The sequence below is a fragment of the Melanerpes formicivorus genome, unplaced genomic scaffold, assembly GCF_026170545.1.
Source record: "Melanerpes formicivorus ecotype bairdi unplaced genomic scaffold, bMelFor1.0.p_v2 SCAF_56, whole genome shotgun sequence".
Lineage (NCBI taxonomy): Eukaryota > Metazoa > Chordata > Aves > Piciformes > Picidae > Melanerpes > Melanerpes formicivorus.
Genome location: NW_027142408.1, coordinates 4700252 through 4720524, shown reverse-complemented (window position 1 = coordinate 4720524; position 20273 = coordinate 4700252). Strand labels below are relative to the sequence as shown.

Below are 20273 nucleotides of genomic sequence, written 5' to 3'. Positions count from 1 at the left end.
CCTAAGGAACAGCAAGGAGCAGCTCTTTTCTCCTTGAACATACAATCAAACCAAAATGTTAACAGGCAAAATATACAATCATGCTTACCATGTAAAGGCCAAACAAAGCTCTCATATTTCTGTTGTTAAGTTTCAGTGCTTGTGCAAAATACTTTCTTGATAGCTCAAGGTTTTCAAGCCCTCCTTGAGTGTATTTAACCTGTAAAAATGGCAAGATCCTGAAACTTGCACGTCATCCATAGCTGAGGCATTCACTCTTGAAGCAAAAGATATTAGGAAATTTCACTTCATGTTTGTTTCATGTAGTATTTCAAATCAGGTGAACCCCACCAAAAGCCAAATACTGGCTAGAGAGAAAACCAAGCTCTTTTCAATACACAAACTTAAAAATATCTAACTATACGAGGGGAAAAAGCCAGCATTAATTTAATTGATTTACTGCTACAAGAACGAAAAGTGATTCTATAGCACTTATCCACAATGAACAACCTTGGGACAGTCTCTTATGAAAAGTAACAGATGCTTTCAAGCTAAAGCTAAATTCTGACTGCTATACATCCATGCTGACTCTTCATTCCTTCAGCAAAGCATTACACAGCGCACAACACCCCACAGTGCATGTCACTATCTACTCAACTGAAGAGCAACAAGCAAAGTTTAGGATATTACTCTGCTGGATTTTTTTATTAATTTTGTCTGCTATTAGATCAACAAAAAGGACAAATAATAAAGACATGCTTCACAGTCTTTCTACCAGAAAGCTGTTTAGAATTTCAAGTTTTAACATTGACCCAATCTTATCCACATCAACAAAACAAAATCCATTCTAGTAAGTTAACACTATGATTCTGAAGGAAAAATGCACATGGATGAAAAACTTGAGCTGAAACCTCTGAGGGCTCACTCTCAGTGATCTTTCAGGCAAAATTTCCTATGTGGATTCCAAGATCCGGCTCCACAGTAACAGGCAGGACATAATAACCTCCCGGGCAGCATTGCCGTGGATAAGCTTAACTTTTCGTGCATACAAAAAAGTGCATAAGCAACTCAACAAGAATAACTCATTTAAAACTAATTTTAATCTTCAGTAATCCCTGTCCCTTCAACAAGAATAATCCATTTAAACCAAATTTTAATCTTTGATAATTCCTGTCCTTGGTCTTACATTCATCTTAGTCACACTAAAGAGGAAGCCAGATTTATCTTAACGTGTTAAGTTCCATCAGATGGTAACATTCTCTGTGTATTCTCTTAAATCTCCTGGGGAAATATTAAGGAAACAATTTTTATTCTATTTTCACCACTTTGGTAACAGGAAAACAGAGCATGTATTCAAACTTAATTGATTTTTCTGGAAATACTTACTTCAGCATACTGCTGACAATATAAGTGGTTGTGTGGATTAGTCATCATAAGCTCCTCTAAGCAGAAGGCTGCCTTTGCATAACTAAGGAATATGAAAAACAGTGACAAAATGAGAGTATACATTTTTCCATCTAAGAAGACTTGTTTTTCCCTCCATAACATCACACCATTCACAATTAATAAAAATGTTCTACATCTGAAGCCTCAAGTTACTATTTTTCCATCACAGATAGCGACAAACATAGAAAATTGAATAGTCTATGTGTGTCCAGATCTTGGCTCATGGGGAATATCTAATATGCTTATTTCTTATTAGTGAGTGCAAAATATTACCAACAAGAGTGCTCAGTAGAAATAGGCATTATGTAGTATATGACACTTCATTCAGACTACAGAACAGTTCATTTTTTTTGCTACTTAAAATTTCAGCTGCCTTAGGACTGACAAACCAAGCTACTGACCAGACAACTTACACTGTCATTTAACTTCTTCTGCTCAGACAACCACAGAAGTGAGATCAAGACTCTACACTAAAAACAATTCTAAAGATCAAACAACTCAAACCTATATAGGAAAACTGCATCACACCATTCCAAACAGGGGACAACTTATCATTGCAAAAGCAAAGGCTGCTACTTGCTCCTGAAATTAAATCTTTCAGAGAGAAAAAAGAAGTCAGGCTCAAAATGTAGGCTTATTTAATCATAAAAATCTTAGATTAATAGAATAAACCAGGTTGGAAGAGACCTTCAAGGTCATCGCGTCCAACCTATCATCCAACACCACCTAATCAACTAACCCATGGCACCAAGCACCCCATCAAGTCTCCTCCTGAACACCTCCAGGGATGGTGACTCCACCACCTCCCTGGGCAGCACATTCCAATGGGCCATCACACTCTCTGTGTAGACTTTCTTCCTAACCTCCAGCCTAAACCTCCCCTGGTGCAGCTTGAGACTGCGTCCTCTTGTTCTGGTGCTGGTTGCCTGGGAGAAGAGACCAACCCCCGCCTGTGTACAACCTCCCCTAAGGTAGTTGCAGAGAGCAATAAGGTCACCCCTGAGTTTCGTCTTCTCCAGGCTAAGCAACCCCAGCTCCCTCAGCCCCTCACCAACTTTGTTGCCCTTCTCTGGACATGTTCCAGCAAGACAACATCTTTCCTAAACTGAGTGGCCCAGAACTGGACACAGGACTCATGGTGTGGCCTAACCAGTGCAGTATACAGGGGCAGAATGACCTCCCTGCTCCTGCTGGCCACACTGTTCCTGATGCAGGCCAGGATGCCCTTGGCCCTCCTGGCCGCCTGGGCACACTGCAGGCTCATGTTCAGCCTACCATCAACCAGCACCCACAGGTCCCTCTTTACCTGGCCACTCTCCAGCCACTCTGACCCCAGCCTGTAGCACTGCATGGGCTTGCTGTGGCCAATGTGCAGAACCTGGCACTTGGATGCCCTTGGACTCTGCCCATCCGTCCAGCCTGTTGAGGTCCCTCTGCAAAGCCTCTCTACCCTCCAGTAGATCAACTCCTGCGCCCTGCTTGGTGTCGTCCACAAATTTACTCATGATGGACTCAATGCCCTCATCCAGATCATCAGTAAAGATGTTAAAGAGCATGGGGCCCAGCACTGATCCCTGGGGCACACCACTACTGACTGGCCGCCAGCTGGCTGTGGCACCATTCACCACCACTCTCTGGGCTCAGCCTCCAGCCAGTTCCTAACCCAGCTCAGAGTGCTGCTGTCCAAGCCATGGGCTAACAGCTTGGCCAGGAGTATGCTGTGGGGCACAGTGTCAAAGGCCTTGCTGAAGTCCAGGCAGACTACATCCACAGTCTTCCCCACATATACCAGGCGGTCACCTGATCATAGAAGGAAGTTACGGCCTTTCAATTAATAGGGTTTCCTGCAGAATTTGAATCTTCTACAGATACTTGAAAGCAATTTAGCAATTATTAAACCATATTATCAGTTAAACCTTATTTCCTAAAAGTAAGATATTGTGATTTTCTCCTGTGCAGAGTATGATAGTCATGCATGTATTTTAAAGATTCATTTGGAGAAAAAAGGATAGCCACCTTATTCTCCAAAAGCAGAAACCACAGTCCTCAGACCAGAGCACAGCACAGAGATGAGGACTACATAAACCATGGATATCTAAGAGTGTTCATGAACAATGGTGACAGCATTTGTGACAGTGGGAAAACAAAGAAGCTAAGAATTTTCTTTTTTAAAATGAAATTTTAGTTGCTTTTTTGCCAACATTCCATTTTTTCCTCATTTAATCATCAAAATAGTAACAGTAATGATGCTCACTGAAGTACAGTGAGTAATGGCAATCTTTTTTCATGAACTGGAGAAAGTTCTACAGATTATTTTTTACTGGAAATACAAACCAAGACAAATAAAAGTAAAAGCAGCTTCTATTACACAAATCTTGTAATAAAGACTATAGCAAAAATCCCAACCAACCAGTAAAGGAGTAAGTTATGTTTGCAGCACACTATTGTTCACTTCTGTACTGACAGATTTGACAAGCTCAAGTATCTTTTATAACCGTTTTTTGAAAAAACAACAACTATTTTCTTGGAAAAGTGTCTGGTGAATTTCCTGAAACAAATGGAAATCTGGATATCCAAATTCTAGATTATTCCCTAAGTCAGCATTTGAAAGTTTAGTAATTGTCCTTGAGAATGGGGGGCAAGGGAAGATCACGGGGGAACAATTTTTTCATCACAGTGAGAATGGCCATTTCTTCCTTGAGAATTTGATTCTTTTACTACTCTCTAGGAAGGAAATGATGTGACAGAATTCAGGCTGGGCTGAAGAACTAAAGAAACGGGGAAAGGAAAAAAAGATATGCTTTTGGGCAGAGGTTAGAATTAATGCTACGGCATTAGAAAACTTGCACTAAGGCTTTGAGCTAATCCTCTCACACTGGGATTTCCTCCTGTCACTACAGCAATAAAAAAAAGCTAACAAAACCATTAAATATCCAATAAGCAAGTTACTACAGCATTCAGCATTCCTGATTACTTTGGGGTTTGTACCCAGGCGACCAGATGCCTCTAACTCTAGATCTGTGGGTTTTGGTTGGTGGTTTTTCCTTTGAAAGGTTGCTAAAAGTTCTTGCAGAGGTAGGCTAAAAGAAAACCAGAGTATCAGTTGCTGTGATTAACTGATTTTAGAAGCAAAGAATTTAAAATCCATCATTAGTAAAAGACCCCTTGAATGAAAGATTGTACGGAGACCTGGTCCCTGTTACACTCAAACCACCTCTTTAAAAATAATGGATTTAAAAAGAAAGGTAATTAAGTAAGCTGCTTCTGATTTAAAATCAAAAAATCAAATGCCTTCCTAAAGCATCTGGTAGTCAAATAAGGCTGGTATTTATTTCTAGTGGATGCTTGTTATGTTGGAAATGAGAGGCATACTTCCTATCACTAGTCCTTAAAAAAAAAAATCAGAGGCCTTTGAGTTACACAGAGGGAGTGTCAATTTAAGAATTTTGATGTGGACTGAGCAAACAACTTACTCATGTTCATTGATGTAAAGTTCTGCGAGCTCATGCCAAGCTTCTTGGTCTCCAACAAATCTGTACAGAGGAGAGAAGAAAGGAAAAAAAAAGGAAACAAGACTGAATGTGCAAGGAATTGTGTAAATGACCAGTGTGGAAGCAGAAGCGTGAATCAAATGCAAATTCCATTTTAATTAAAAAGATTTATCAGAATAGCAGAACACAATCTGTATTCTTGTAAGACACTCACTGTTCCAGATACTCATTCAGCTCGCGGATGGCCTCAAGACTTTTCCCCTGGGCTTTTCGAATGGCAATCTTACGCTTTCTTGCTGCCTATGGGTTGACATTAATATAGGATTAGGGTCTCAATTCCCTGGGTTTTTGTAAAGAAAGCAATTTGACTGTGCAAATTATTGTCTCAATACCAGCAGAATTCCACTGCAGAGCAACTGCTAGGTTGAAGTTTATAAACATACCCTACGACACCCTGCTGAGAGACTGAAAATCTCTTCTTACAATCACAGTATGCATGCTTTTCTTCGGAGGCACAAACTGTATGCATTATTTCATTCAAATAAATGACTGTCCAGATTCTGATAATTACAAAACAGCAGGGGATGCTAATCTTCAGTCATTCCAAAGACCCACATCTTGTCATTCACAAGATCCACGACTACAGAGGAGAGACAGAGACTGAGTTTCAAAGAATCCCACGGATATGTCTTGGTTGCCACTGTATAAATACGGCTTCCAGCCACTTTTAAAGATTCCTGTTGGAGTGCTGAATGCCATCTTTCATTAATGCTGAATATGTAACAATTTCATAAACAAGTCTCTCTCAGTTCCCAGAGCACAAAGTAGGCTTTCCAATGTAAAAAGAATACAAAATAGCCATTTAAATGGCAAAATGGAGCAGTGCTTTGATATATGGGTGGGAAATGTACTTCACACGAACAATATAAAAACAAGTTGTAAGAACTGTATTATATTTAAATTCTGAACTTCATAAGAGTTGTTACAGACCACCAGGAGAAAAGATGCACAGAATTTTAATAGTTGATTATTCCAGTTTCTGCAGTATGCTGACTACAGTTCTCTAAAACCAGTTTTCAGACCTCTAGGAGTTGTGTATCAAGGTACGCTTGAAGTGTAATGCAAAACAATGGACTTCTTCCCAGCAGTCTGACAGAGTCTGGAGCAAACATCACTGCACCTCAGCCAGCCTGAAAGTCATCAGATGAAAGTAAAACTAAATTCCAGCCTGACATGCCGCAAAGAATGAGCACCACCAGCCTCCTGCCTTGCCTGTAACTCCTGTTCTCCTGGGTGATCACAACTGCTGTAATCAGACACAGGAAGAAAAATGGTCTGCTGCCTGTCATGTGCCTGTGTGTACACACACACTTATATGCCATGAGATAATATTAATGGAAAAAACCCAGAAGTGCACACTTCTGCAGTAACAAAACCCTATTGCTCATTCCCCTCATAGCTCTCATCCTATTTCCTATCTTACACAGAGGTTATAGAGTGGAGTATCACCTTACAGAAGCCTTGGCAGCATGGGAATGGTAACTCTTCCACAAAACCTTAAATAATTTTCATTTAACGTAGCTCTGAAATTAGTTTCTTCATGATGTAGCTTTCTAAAATCACAGTCATATACACCCTGAACAAGTCCTTGTATTGTTACAGTATTTTAAACATAACTGTTCTCTCATATAATTTCTTACTTATCATTTGAACAAATTGATTGCTTCTGGAAGAAGAGGAGCAGGATTTCAGCAAACTACTTCAACCTACCAAAGCAGCACGGCTACAAATGCTTTTAACACAAACACTAGGTTCGTTTATCTCTGAGTTCATCCCCTTCACCTCCCCCACAAACACTTCAGTGAAAATTCAGTGAAAATGACTTAAGGAAAGTCTTCTGAAGTCTTCTTAGACAAAAGGCACAGGCAGAAAGAAAATTCATCATAACAAGCAGGATACAAATTAGGACACAGGCAGCGTGGTGGGTTCCCCACAGTCATTTTGTTCTCCACTGCTTCTTTGTCACACTGCAACCTGTAAAGTTACATTAATTGTTCTATGTTTACTGGGAGACATTTGGCCCAAAGCCCTAACTGACTCTGGTAATTTTAATTGCTGACCACATTTATCACTGTAACAGTAACAGACACAGTTTATTTTTGTTTTTTAAAATAAAGATAACAGTGTAACTAACATTATTTTTAAACATAAAAATAACCCTACATGCTTATCATATTGCTATCATTACTATTAAAAAAGAAAACCCTAAACCCATTCTTCGCTCTCACATTTTATGAAGAGGTCTCAAAGCACTTCATAAAGCAGGTCAGCACCCATGCTACGGTGGGAACACCAGGCCAGTGTTAAACTTGCTACCCAAGGCTGGTATTACGCACAGCCCAGTGACCTGCCCCCTCAGCCTGAAACACTACAGAAGGCAACGAGGGGACAACGGTGAGCACAGCCAAAGGAGTGTATCATTCAGTTATAGCTCACAAAGACACAAGGCTTTTTTGCAGGTAACAGACTACCTACTTTTGGGGATAAAAATTCATTTGCTATTTTCAGATTTATAATAAAATAACCCACAACAATCAAGAGTGATCAAAACTAAAACGCTTGAGAAATGCAGTAATCTGTTTCATATATAAAATCAATCAAAGTATCTGACAGTTTAATGGCAATGGCAAACAGGAACAGCCTACATAAGCCACTTTATTTTTTTGTTTTTAATGCAGCTCCTCCAATCACACGCAAGTCAGTCCTCCAAAGGAGCCTGGAAGCAGATTTTCTCCATGGCTGCTTTATTTCCTAACCACAGTACTCCCAAATAACATAAATCACTGGAACCTCAAGACATTGATTTATGCAAAGCTACAACTATTTCCAATCATCATTATAAACTGATGTTTACCTGAAACAAGCATGTAATGTGATGGAATCAGATAATGAGGATAAAAGGATCGGACATAATCAGCACGTTCTGGCAACAGCAGTTAGGCATTACATGAGTTACATACACATCTGATGGAATTCATCTGCTAAGAAACTGCATCAAAGCCAACAACAGTTCTGCAAATTTACTCTTTGTGGTTTTTATTTGAAGAAAAAATAAAGCAGTATTCTGGCTTGAAATCTGTACTCTCTTCACCCTCAAACAAACCCTCAAGAATTATGGGATTAGTTTATTTACAGAGAACTCAGTTTACATCAAAAGAGGCTCCGTCACTCAAAACAGTGCTGACATTCAGAGGATGAACAAAACATATAGTAGCACAAAATTTTTAAAAGCATCTTTAAAATTGCTGGGAAGGGGTCTGTGGTGGTGCATGGAGCTTTCAAAGCAATTAGATTTTTCCATCACATAAATTTCCAACCCTGATGTTCTGAACGCATTGCCAATACACCTAGGGTTTGAGTGGAAGTGAAGCACTCAGATCTGTGGCTCCTAAGAGTGATAAGACAGGCTCAAAAATAAACCCATGCAAACAAACTACTATTGCTTATTAACTGTATTCACAGATCACTCTCCCATCTGAATTTCTAGCTTTTCTTGGAATCATAAGGACTATCAGGGCTTTTTTTTAAATAGAAGCTGAAATTCAATTGCTCCAGTAGTCAATGCTTTAATTAAAAGCAGGTATGAAAAAGCCTGCACCAAGACATGGGACATTTTGTGTGCTGTAAGCTTCTAATTCTTTTCTAACCCTGAGTCCCTATCTAGCACCCTATGTGCACTGGCTTCCTTCTCAGACAGGTGAGTCTCACACTCAGTATGCTTACCAAGCATCATGAGGAAAGTGGCTGACTATTCTGATCTTATTTTGGAGACAATGAACTGGGGAGGAAAAATATACCTATACAGTCAAGACAGCAGTAATGCACAATAACAGAAAGTGATACTAGGAAGAACAAACTCAGATATACACAATGCATGTATAATGATACTATACATACATAGTAAGATTTTCCTCTGAATTGTGCTAGTATCTAGATTCCCAGGTCTTCTGAAACATGTCCAGTTTAGCTAGAAAAGGAATCTCAAAATAGTATGGGAAAGTATAAGTTTCTATGACCACAGGCATACACTTGTTCCTGTCCACTCCCGTAAGATAATGAGTATTTAGTGAAGCATTTATGAACCCCGAAGGACAACAGCTTCACCCAGAACATTATCGTGGTCTTGACTTTTGATGAGTTAAGGAGATTATTCACATGCCCTAAGCTAACCAAGCATATACTGTCCTCTTGTATTAAAAGCTTAGTGGAAAAAGCAGCAAGAAAAACATCAGAAGAATTACCCCAGTAATTTTACCCCCAGTAATTTTACCCCCAGATTTTCTGTGGATTAGAATCAAGGTAGAACCTCGTGCCTAATCTCACTTTTCTCATGTGCTGATGACCAAGTGCTCTCTAATTTTCTTGATGGTTATGTTGAAGAATCAAGATACTACTTCCATCTGTAAGGTTTATATGGATAAGCCCCACACCCAGAACAGAGTCAAGTAGCAAACCGAAAACACATATGTATCAGTTCCATGAAAATGTAATACCTTTAAACAAGAAATCCATCCAAAACATAAACCTTAATAATGTAGCATCCAGACCACTAATAAAACTCTGTGATCTGCTCTCCTACCCACCCTTCAAGCCATCTTTTCCCCTACATAAGATCTGACCTCTCCTGTTAACTAACCACCTAAACTTCCCTTACTTTCTCTCTCTCTCTCTCTTTAGGTTCTCACAGTTCTGCTTCCTTCACTTTTTACTCAGTTCCTTCTGGATGCTTTTTTTTCTTCCTTCTGCTCATCACTGAGGTGCGAGTCAAAGGAATCTCCCTATTTCCTGCCCCTTTCCCACAGTCCCACAGCCATGGGGAACAACAGCAAGTAAATCCTGCTTAGTTTCTGTAGCCTGGGATAGATCAGGCTGAACACAAATGAGATTTTAAGAAACATTTAGTATAAATTCCATCAGTCTCTACTGAGAACATAAGCAAAAGCTGCATTCTACCAAGAGCTCTTTTCCTGTTGGTATCCAAGGCTATCCTCCAAAGCAGAGCAGGATGAGGATTTCTCCATGAAATACCTTAGTAACAAAAACAAACAAAAAAGCCCTTGGTACCAACCCTCATAAAAAATACCCCAACAATATGCCCCTTATTTTGTTCTGAGAAACAGACTATGTGTTTTATCTGAAGATCACCAAACAACTCAGCCACCGTTTGGCACCAGTATAAAGATTTTCAATTGGATACTACATAAAATTTCAATTAATAAAATGGTCCCTGCACTGGAAAATTATGCAGCCTTAATAACAGAGTAATCTGCCAGCTACAGCTCTAGTAAGCCTTCATTTCCACCAAAATGGACAAAAATGGGACCCTTCCATTCTGGTAATCTTAAAATGCTCAAGTTGCGCTGTTCACAGGAGTCACATTTCACTCCTTAGAGGGTTTAGAGAAGGATGGACTCTTACTCAATGCCTACACATGCTGAAAAATCAAACACAATCTCTGAAGTGACATTAAAATCTCTCCATTGTCAAACGAGTCATCTTTTTCAGCAAGCAAGCTCGTATTAAGATAAAAATCACCTCTGGAAAACACATGACTATGAATGCTATCCTAAGAAACGAAATAATTACTGTTAACTTGTTTTCAGAGGTTTGCATGCAACAAAACCTCACCCAAAAAATGTAAATGTCCGTTGCACCAACTGAGTTCAAAGATCATTTTTCATGATTTAGAAGTTTGTTAGGAGTCTAAAATAAGTAAATAAAATTAAAAAAAAAAAAAAAAAAAAAAAAAAAAAGAAAACCAGAAAAAAGATGGAACTTGGGTTTCACTTACAGCACTTGCCAAAGCATTTAATATGTATAAGCAACAAAATGTGTCAGCAAAGCAGAAGAAATTGCTATGAGGTAAGGTGAGTGCCAAGATAACTCAGCAACAGCTTCTATTTAAAATCCAGAAATGTTTATTTTCCTACAACAGCCAGGTGTGTGCATGCAAATAATGAACAGGTGAAAGATACAACAGAACTTTCTATTTCCCTCTCACTCTTCACATTCAAGGCTTAGCCAACTCATTCTATAGTATACAGCAGGGAACCTTTCCTTTTGTATTTAACCCCCAATCTCTGTTCTCACAGGTTAAGAAACCAAATAGATCATGCACCTGTTCTAATGTTTGGACACTTCTAAATGTTACCATTTTGTGGTTCTTCAAAGTTTTGCTAAGGAGGAAATATAAGTTAGGTAACAGATATGCACATTACTTATTTAAATATATCTAATATTTTTAAAAGTAAAACTGTCCAGCAAACCACACAGATGACACAAGCCATGTTGAGACAGCCGGGTTGAGTTGAGTGCCGGGTTCTGCACATTGGCCACAACAACCCCATGCAGTGCTACAGGCTGGGGTCAGAGTGGCTGGAGAGCAGCCAGGCAGAGAGGGACCTGGGGGTACTGGTTGATGGTAGGCTGAACATGAGCCTGCAGTGTGCCCAGGCAGCCAAGAGGGCCAAGGGCATCCTGGCCTGCATCAGGAACAGTGTGGCCAGCAGGAGCAGGGAGGTCATTCTGCCCCTGTACACTGCACTGGTTAGGCCGCACCTCGAGTACTGTGTCCAGTTCTGGGCCCCTCAGTTTAGGAAGGAGGTTGACTTGCTGGAACGAGTCCAGAGAAGAGCAACAAAGTTGGTGAGGGGTCTGGAACACAGCCCTGTGAGGAGAGGCTGAGGGAGCTGGGGTTGCTCAGCCTGGAGAAGAGGAGACTCAGGGGTGACCTTATCACTCTCTACAACTACCTGAAGGGAGGTTGTAGACAGGCGGATGATGGTCTCTTCTCCCAGGCACCCAGTACCAGAACAAGAGGACACAGTCTCAGGCTGCACCAGGGGAGGTTCAGGTTGGATGTCAGGAAGAAGTTCTATACAGAAAGAGTGATTGCGCTATGGAATGGGTTGCCCGGGGAGGTGGTGGAGTCGCCGTCATTGAAGGTGTTCAGAAGGAGACTTGATGGGGTGCTTGGTGCCATGGGTTAGCTGTTTGGGTGGGTTGGATTGGTTGATGGGTTGGACACGATGATCTTGAAGGTCTCTTCCAACCTCGTTTGGTTTATTCTAATTCTAATAAAGCTGAAGACTGCAACTGCCAAAAATGTACGCTCCAAAGATCTGTGGTCCACAGAAGTCACTGTAGTGCTCCATTTTCCACTTGTTTCTGCAAAATGCCAAAAAACGTGCACCCAAGTGACCTATTCTTGTGGATTTGTTGTTGATGGGTTCCGTTTTGGTTTAATATGGCCCAAGATTTAGTGTCAAACAGACAGCGATTAATAGTAATTAACTGACTTTGCAACAGGTTGATATAAAAATTTGGAACTCTATCACTTCCTCCTCTAATTTTATCCTCGTTAGAGGAAAGACATTGCTACAAGTTTCATCTTTTCATCTTACACAACAAGTACTCCAAAAATGCTGAAGAGAAAAGCACACTGCCTCAGATTTAGTTTTATACCATTAGCAAGCTTTGTAGTACTTTGATTCAAGAGCTAGTAAAATGTCCCAGACAACAGACCCAAGTAACTGCTATTCAAGCACTACCTGAGTGTATTCATAGTCAATCTATACACAAGATTAAGCATTAGGAAGACAGAAGACACATGGCAGACACATTGGTCCTTTAAATACTAAAAGCTGAAACATCCAAGCTAAGCACTTCTAAGAGTGCCAGAAAAGTTGCTAGTTATAACCATTTCACTTGAATTCAGTGTTTAAGCAGGTGTTACATCATAGAATCACAAAATGCTAGTGATTGTAAGGGACTTCCAGAGATTGAGTCCAACCCCTCTGCAATGCAGGACCACTTAGTGCATGTCACACATGAACACACCCAGGCAGGTTTCAAAGACCTCTAGAGCAGAACACTTCACCACTTCTCTAGGCAGCCTGCTCCAGGGCTCTGTCACCCTCACAGTAAAGAAGTTTTTTTTCGTGTTGAGATGGAATTTCCTGTGATTCAGTTTACGTCTACTGCCCCCTCTCCTGTCAGACACCTTTCAGATGTTTGTACACACTGATAAGGTTCCCTCTCAGCCTTCTCTTTCCCAGACTAAACAGTCCCCAGAACTCTCATGCTTTCCTCATAAAAGAGATGCTCCTATCCTTTAGCTCTCTGTTGAACTCTCTCAAGCACTTCCCGCTCCCTCTTGAACTGGGGAACGCAGAACAGTACAAAATATTCCAGACATGGTCTCACCAGGGCTGAGTGGAGGATGAGGAGAATCTCCCTCAACCTGCTGGACATGCTCTTCCTAGTGCACCCCAGCATAATATTCGCTTTCCCATGGATAACTTACTAACAACCAGGACATCCTGCCTTCTCATCATGAAACAAATCTCATCTGTTCTAATGAAGGTACCATGCGTTATTATACCAGGAAATTAAATGAAACAAATATACTAATACAGACACACATTTTTCCAGTGAAACCCACAAAACATTATCACAATTTCGAACAAGAAACTACTACAGTTCAGAACAATCTTTTAAACTTACTGTATTAGTGGAATCTTCTTGCAAAATTCTATCATATAACTGGATGGCATCATCATACCTGTTCAAAGAAATCACTACCGTTTATTTCTGATAAGGCAGAACTCGTGATTTTTTGACTGTGCTTGCAATAGTCAATAACTTACTACACAGGGGGTTTTTATTGTTTCTATACCTCTACAGGGAAAAGAGCTACATCCTGCACTAAGTAAGAGCACTGAGGAATGAGGGCAAGAAAATGCTGGCACTGATTTTCATATGCTGTTCTAGCTCTGTGAAAGGAAACATATGCCTCTCAGGCTTTGTTAAAGGAGTGCCTAATATTTCACTGTATAATGAATTATGTTGTCAAATTAAGTGGTCTTTTTAATCTATGAAGTCTGATGAGTAGATTGCAGAAATGCAACACTGCATAGTACATGTGAAAATGCAATAAAAATGCCTAAACGTTATAATATGATTGTGCACTTAATTATTTCCTGTAAAGAAACTGCCCAGCATTGCTTGGCCATATTTTTATAGCACCTGAATTCCTTTCTAAGAAACATCACTGTGCTTCCAGACAGAAAGGATCCATTTAAAAAAAAAAAATAAAAAAAATCAGGTTTTACCTTTCCATAGCTTCAAATCTCATTCCAGTTAAGCGTTTCACTCTGTGGCTCCCAGGAAACTGACGCCTTAGCTCCTGAAGACAAAACTATACAAATAAAATAAAAAATAGTAATTATTTATGTGGAAGCAGTAAGGAAAAAAATTAAAAGTCCTTGGCTGATGAATTCAACAACCTGGGCACTTCTAAATACAGGTAAATATCAATACTTGGGAATATGCAATAAAATGCATTGATACAGAAAACCTCAGAAACTGAAACTTTGTCTATTAGAAGACTAATTATAAGAAATATGTTCCATACAGGTCATTAGACAATTAGGCCTTCTTGGAAGTAGTTATTTTTCTAGGAGGTTAAACTCACCTACTAAAACAGTTCTGATACTATTAAAACTAGAAGTCTACTTAGTTGCTTCGTAATAACCCAAGACAGTAAAAACTACAAAATAAAGATGGCAAGTACTTATGTGCTGCTTCTTTAATAAATGGATACCTCACAATGGAACAAACTATGCTATGTGTTTATTTTTAAAATAAAAATTCAAACCCAAAGAAAATGTTTGTCATTGACTCAGCTTGAGCCTGCTGGCAGAAAAGGCATAGCTTCTAATTCCTGAAATCAATGAGACACCTGGGCTGGATAAAAGAAATTCATCACAGGCAGATTTCCCTAGATTAGCAAAAAAGCAAAACAAAACAAAGCAAAAACCTGTTTGGTAGAGGGACTGAGTCACAACTTCCCCAAATTAAACTAACTCTAACCATATCAAGAATGTGGCTAAGGTAGCTTTTGCAGCTGACTCATTATGGGGAGAGGCAGGTACAACCCACAGGCTCTCAAAAGAGACCAGTGGTTTGAATTACACAAAAGCCTCACAGAGAACCTTTCTTTTATAGCCATTTATTTATACAACTCAGCATAGACACTTGTTCTTCAGGCCTAAGGTACTAGCAGAAGCCTGTCTCCATAATCTCTTCCATCTGATCACATCCACTGGTCAGAGGAAAAAGTTAGAAGCAAATCTGTTAAAATTAGTACGTTCCCTCTTTGCTTCTGCAAATAAACAGATTACTAGACCACAGCAAAGAGAAATATTCACAATCTCTCCATATACAAAAAAGATAGAGAAAGAATAAAGTAATCAAATGAGTACTGCTTAGCCTCAAGTAAGCACAGCAGATTTTTCAAGACCATCTTAGTTTCCAAAGAACCAAGCCCCGAACGATGCAATTTCACGTAACAGGACTCAGGTTTAGTACAGAATCAGTTTACTGGCATTTTAACTTTGTAAAAATTGAATTTTAAAACTAGATTTTAAAAAGAACATTTGCAGACCTGTGGAAATCTGTGGTTCAGTGACCTGGCTATCCCAAAGGATAGTGATTTTCAATATAAAATCAGGCACTGCTTTTCTTCAATAAAATTTGTAAATGTCAAAAATGTGTCAAATAGTGTCCATAACACTCAACTCTACAACCTCCACATGGACTTGTATGTAAATTGGCAAACACCACATCCACAATATAAAAATGGTGATGAAGTAGCACTCAAGACCAAAACTGTTCATCTTAGACCTGACTACATGATCATTATTCAACCAAATACAGTAGCCACAAAGCCAAAATAAGCTTCTGCAAAGTAAGATATCGGACACAATAAAGTGATGTGAACAGCTGTGAGACACAAACAAATCACTGCAACACTTCTGAAAATGCAAGTTCATGAGTAAACTGCACTAATGTCTGTCTTCAAAATGGTCTGGGCTCAACAGCACCAAACATCCTCACGTTGGTGTTCCATTTTAAAAGTTGCAAAGGCAAAGAAATATAAACCTGGACTCCAGTTATGTAAAACACTGGTACTGCCAAGTGCAATTTCACTAAAACATGCATGTGAAAGAACTGGCTGACTGCAGCAGGGGCATGCACAACAGGCATTTTGTGCAGAGGACAACAGTAGTAAAAAGAGGAAAGAAAAGGAAAAACAGTCAGATAAATGACTCTGAAAAACCATCTCAGCCTGCACATTTGGAGCAGATGAGACCTATACCCCTAAGCAAAATGCAACACAGCTATCAAAATCTCACTGCTGAAAACCAGAAGTTCCAAAGCTGTTTGTCTATTTTGGGGCTGCAGCTGTAGCAAAAAGCCATGTAAGATGTTGACTTGTTTGAATAAAGTAGTTGTTTCTTATAAATCAATCAGATGAAAAAAAATAAAACCCCAACTCTTTCCATCTAAGCTTTTAACATCCTTTCTGAGCTGTATATGAAATGCTGCACCCCTTTATCTCAAGCAATGTTCCTTAGAGGACACAGAAACTGAAATTTGAAATCTCTGACTAGGCTAGTAAAAATAAATAGTGTTTCACAACCAATCTTTCAGCACTGGTTCTCTCAACAGTTTTGTGAAAGCCTTCCTAAAAAGACAATGAAAACAAACAGACAGCTATACTACAATAGTGTTTTCTTCTGAGGAACAAAACAATGGAAGTTCACTGGGTTCATGACAAGTTCAGCATGTTGTGCTGTGTTTTCTAGCGTGCTACAGTCTGCTGTGTACATACAAGATGCAAGATGAGCTTGTCTAGTTCTGTCCGCTTTCAAACTGCCCTTCTCCCAACTGCATCCTCTAGTCTGACCCTTTGTGTCTCACAGACCACTCAGTTTTGCCCAAATGACAACATGTGAAACTCTAAAGACTTTAAGGCATATTTTGTCATCTGACAGAGAACAAGGCACTGGAAGAGCAATTCCCATGACAGACCAGGACTTCTGAAAATATCTTTGTTTTTATTTCGAACAAGCTCAGGCTTGCTGGCTTTCAGGGCACAAGGCAAGCTCATGATTTTTCCCAATGCTTTGTGAAGGACAGGTGAAAAGATTGTTGAAATTCACCTGCAAAACACATGTCTTTTTTCAGTTGCTGCCTTTAAAGGACTACTTGGGTTTGGCTGGGTTTGCTATTTGTTTTGGTGGGCTCATTTAGAAACTTCATTTAATCTGTGTTTCTATAATTCAAATAAGTTTGCATACAAATTGACTAACCTCAAATATCCATTAATGGTATTTTTGACAAGAGTCACATTTGGAAGTCACCTGCTCTAAATCCCCACTAAAAACTGAGCTAGTTTCCAAGTGAGTGCAGGGCCATATCCCAATAGCTTTCTAGGCATCTCTAATAGAGATTCCACAGCTCCCCTGCATTACCTGTCCCGAAGCATTCACTAACCCAACTGCTAAAAACTTTTTCATGATATCTAATTGGAACTTCTTTTGCTGCAGCTTAAGTCTCTGGCACTTATCTGTCACTGCACATCTTCAAAAATGTACCTCCACCTTTTTTATACCTTCCCATCACTGCATATTGAAAGATGGTAATAAAATCCCTTCTTAGGTTTCACAAGACCTAACAAACACAGATGTCTCAGACTTTCCTTATACGTGAGGCAGCCCAGCTCCTCATTCTTCCTGAAGACCTGCTCTAGGATGTCAATGGCTTTTGTAGACAGTAGCCAACATGACATATAATACGATATGCACGACAGGACATTTCACCTCAAAACATTAGAAAAACCCAATATAATTTGAGAGGTTTTCAATAAACAAACACTGTCTGTACAATATGGCAACTCCAATATTATTCTTGACATTAAGCCCACACCAGAGCAGCTGTAAATATTTTCATGACTGTTGAAAGAGACATGATCTGTCTGAACAAGAGTTCCACATTAGAGAAGTTGGGTGGAGATGGTTCCTTCCCAGCAGTGTATTTCTGGACAGATATTCTACCATTCCAAGCTATGGAGCTCAGAATATCCTGTAACTGTCCAAAAAAACTATCTGGAGGAGATACCCAGGAAGAAAACTTAAGGTTTGAGAGTAAAGTCAACTTGAAAACTTACCAGTGCCAAATCATCTCGACTGCAGTCCAGGGCAGCAATCATCACCTGTTCATATATTATCCAAACTGGAAACAAAAGAGACATTAAATACAGATTTAAGGTAATGGGAAACACTTACAATGTAAACAATACATTTGTGTGTTTTTCCCCTTCTGTTCCTGTGGGTCACTACTGAAAGAGATATTTTAAGACAATACTGGAATTAATTAAAAATGCATTTATGCCATTTTATTGCTTTTAGTAACAAAGTACCTACTGACATCTTGAAAGGTAAAAACCCCTTAATTCTTTTCTTCTCCTCACATTACTGTTGCACTCTTCTATGCAGACACTCATTAGAACTTGCTCTCTGCACCAAACCTGCAGAAAGGCCACTTTGGCAAGATGGAAAACAAATTTCCCTTAACTCTTTCACTGCTTCTCAATTCTTTTTCAGTATGAAACATTATATCCAGCCTTCTGTCATCTGAAATTAGTGTAAGGTAGTTAAAATCCCCTAACAGTAATACTTTTGTGAATAATGGAAACTCAAGACTTGCCTTCAACTATCGTATCATAAATGTAATGTTAGAACAGAAACAGCGTTAGTATTAATTCCCACATAATGTATGATATGATTAAGGAACAGTTTTCTCTGTTACAAAAAGATACTTTTAATTTTTGCCACAGTGCTGAAGAACAGAAAATAAGTAAAATCACAGCCAGACAGTTGCAGGCTAAGTTTTCACATGATGGTCTAACTGCTAATACAGCAAGCTAAGAGTTGTAGCAGGTAATTTTCCCATCTGTTTTCACTGCAGCCCATAGTTGGGAAAGAGGAAAAATCTAGGAATTCTGGCAGCCTGCTGGACTAAGAAAGTAACAGATATTTCTTCAACATCAGCAGATACAGAAAGGCAACATACACACAAAAGAGAGGCTGAAAAGTGCAAACAAAGTCAGACAATGACAGTTTTAGAAATAATGATTGCTTGCTTACTGTCATCTCCAAGTTTAGAAGCATATTCATTAATTAACTCTTCTCCAACATCCACTATCTGTTCACTGTTCCGGCAGTTCTCTTCCCTCCACTTCCTCATTTTATCACGCATATCTGGGGGCCAAGGGGAGAAAAAAAAAGTATTGAGATTTCCAGATAGTAAGGGAATTCTGACTTTATTGCTGGAAAAAATGAAGAATGGGTTCAGACACCGACACATCTAAGAACGTGACTTCTACTAATAGCTGAAAAATACCTGAGGCTAGGGCACAGGAGATCTCTGAAACAGTATCACACAAAGCATGTTCATGTACTTGTAACCTTGCACTCTCTCAGGATAGAAACATATGCAGTAAAAATCCCTTCTATCTTGCTATCCAATAAAAAAAAATTAATGGATGTTATCCATGATTATGAAAAGCAGGCTACAATAGAGTTCTCCCAAGTAGTTTCACACTTCTGTTTACTATCAATACTCACACTGCATTTCTACTCTAGGGGAATACATTTTCAACTGAAGTATTAAAAAACCTGAGAACTCAACCACTGTTCACATCACTGTAAGCAAAATGCAGCGAACCTCCACTTTAAGAAGAATCTACACACGCTTACAGAAAGGAGCTTTAAGAAAAGCAGACTTGGAAGTGAAGGTTTTCTACACCAGGGAAATGCCCAAAGGCATAGAAATCATCACTGTCTAAGATCTTTTATTTTAGCGTGAGGGGGTTTGTTTCAAATGCACATTCATTGTGGATCAGATCTCCGAGAGAGCAGGCATATTCCAGAAGTTATCCAGAGAGCACTGCCTAGCCTAGGTTTTATTTATCCTTTGGATCAGGAAATTGCTAGGAATGGGATTTTATGTATCTTTACATGCATGTAGATATTCCATATGCAAATGTTAAGGAGACTCAAGGAAAACACTTTTCATTGATAGACAGTGGCTTTACTAATATGAAGGTATCACAGCAACTGTTGCCAACATTTTTTTTGACTGCTACAAGAACTGGAAAAACAAACACCAGGAAGGAATTAAACACTGTCAGTTATTCTTGTACTTCAAAACACATAGTTAACATAACTGACAGTTAAAAATCAAGCACTGGACCTTCTTCCATCTACCTGAAGTGATCCCAGATAACTCATAAGGCTGTTATTGTGGTACATTTTGCATTTCGAAATTCAACCAAAACCACCACAGGGTTACATTTCATATGCGTGGGTAAAGTGAAATGTTTCTGGACACATGATGGTCCTTGGAAATTCAAAACTAGACAGCAGGAATGTGAGAGAACACAAACAT

The 20273-nt window shown here is 39.3% G+C and overlaps 1 protein-coding gene across 4 annotated transcripts in view; it reads right to left on the bottom strand.

Annotated features, from left to right (window-relative positions):
- EMC2 (ER membrane protein complex subunit 2) overlaps positions 1-20273 on the bottom strand; it is an 89950-nt gene that overhangs the window by 8039 nt on the left and 61638 nt on the right. For all 4 annotated transcript variants that reach the window (XM_068161291.1, XM_068161290.1, XM_068161289.1 and 1 more), the window contains exons 2-9: positions 18971-19084; positions 17992-18056; positions 14090-14175; positions 13482-13539; positions 5131-5216; positions 4899-4958; positions 1366-1447; positions 89-199 (exon numbers count right to left, since the gene is read on the bottom strand). In XM_068161291.1, coding sequence (XP_068017392.1) covers positions 89-199; positions 1366-1447; positions 4899-4958; positions 5131-5216; positions 13482-13539; positions 14090-14175; positions 17992-18056; positions 18971-19082 — 660 coding nt within the window. In that variant the 5' untranslated portion in view covers positions 19083-19084. The remainder of the gene's footprint in view (positions 1-88; positions 200-1365; positions 1448-4898; positions 4959-5130; positions 5217-13481; positions 13540-14089; positions 14176-17991; positions 18057-18970; positions 19085-20273) is intronic.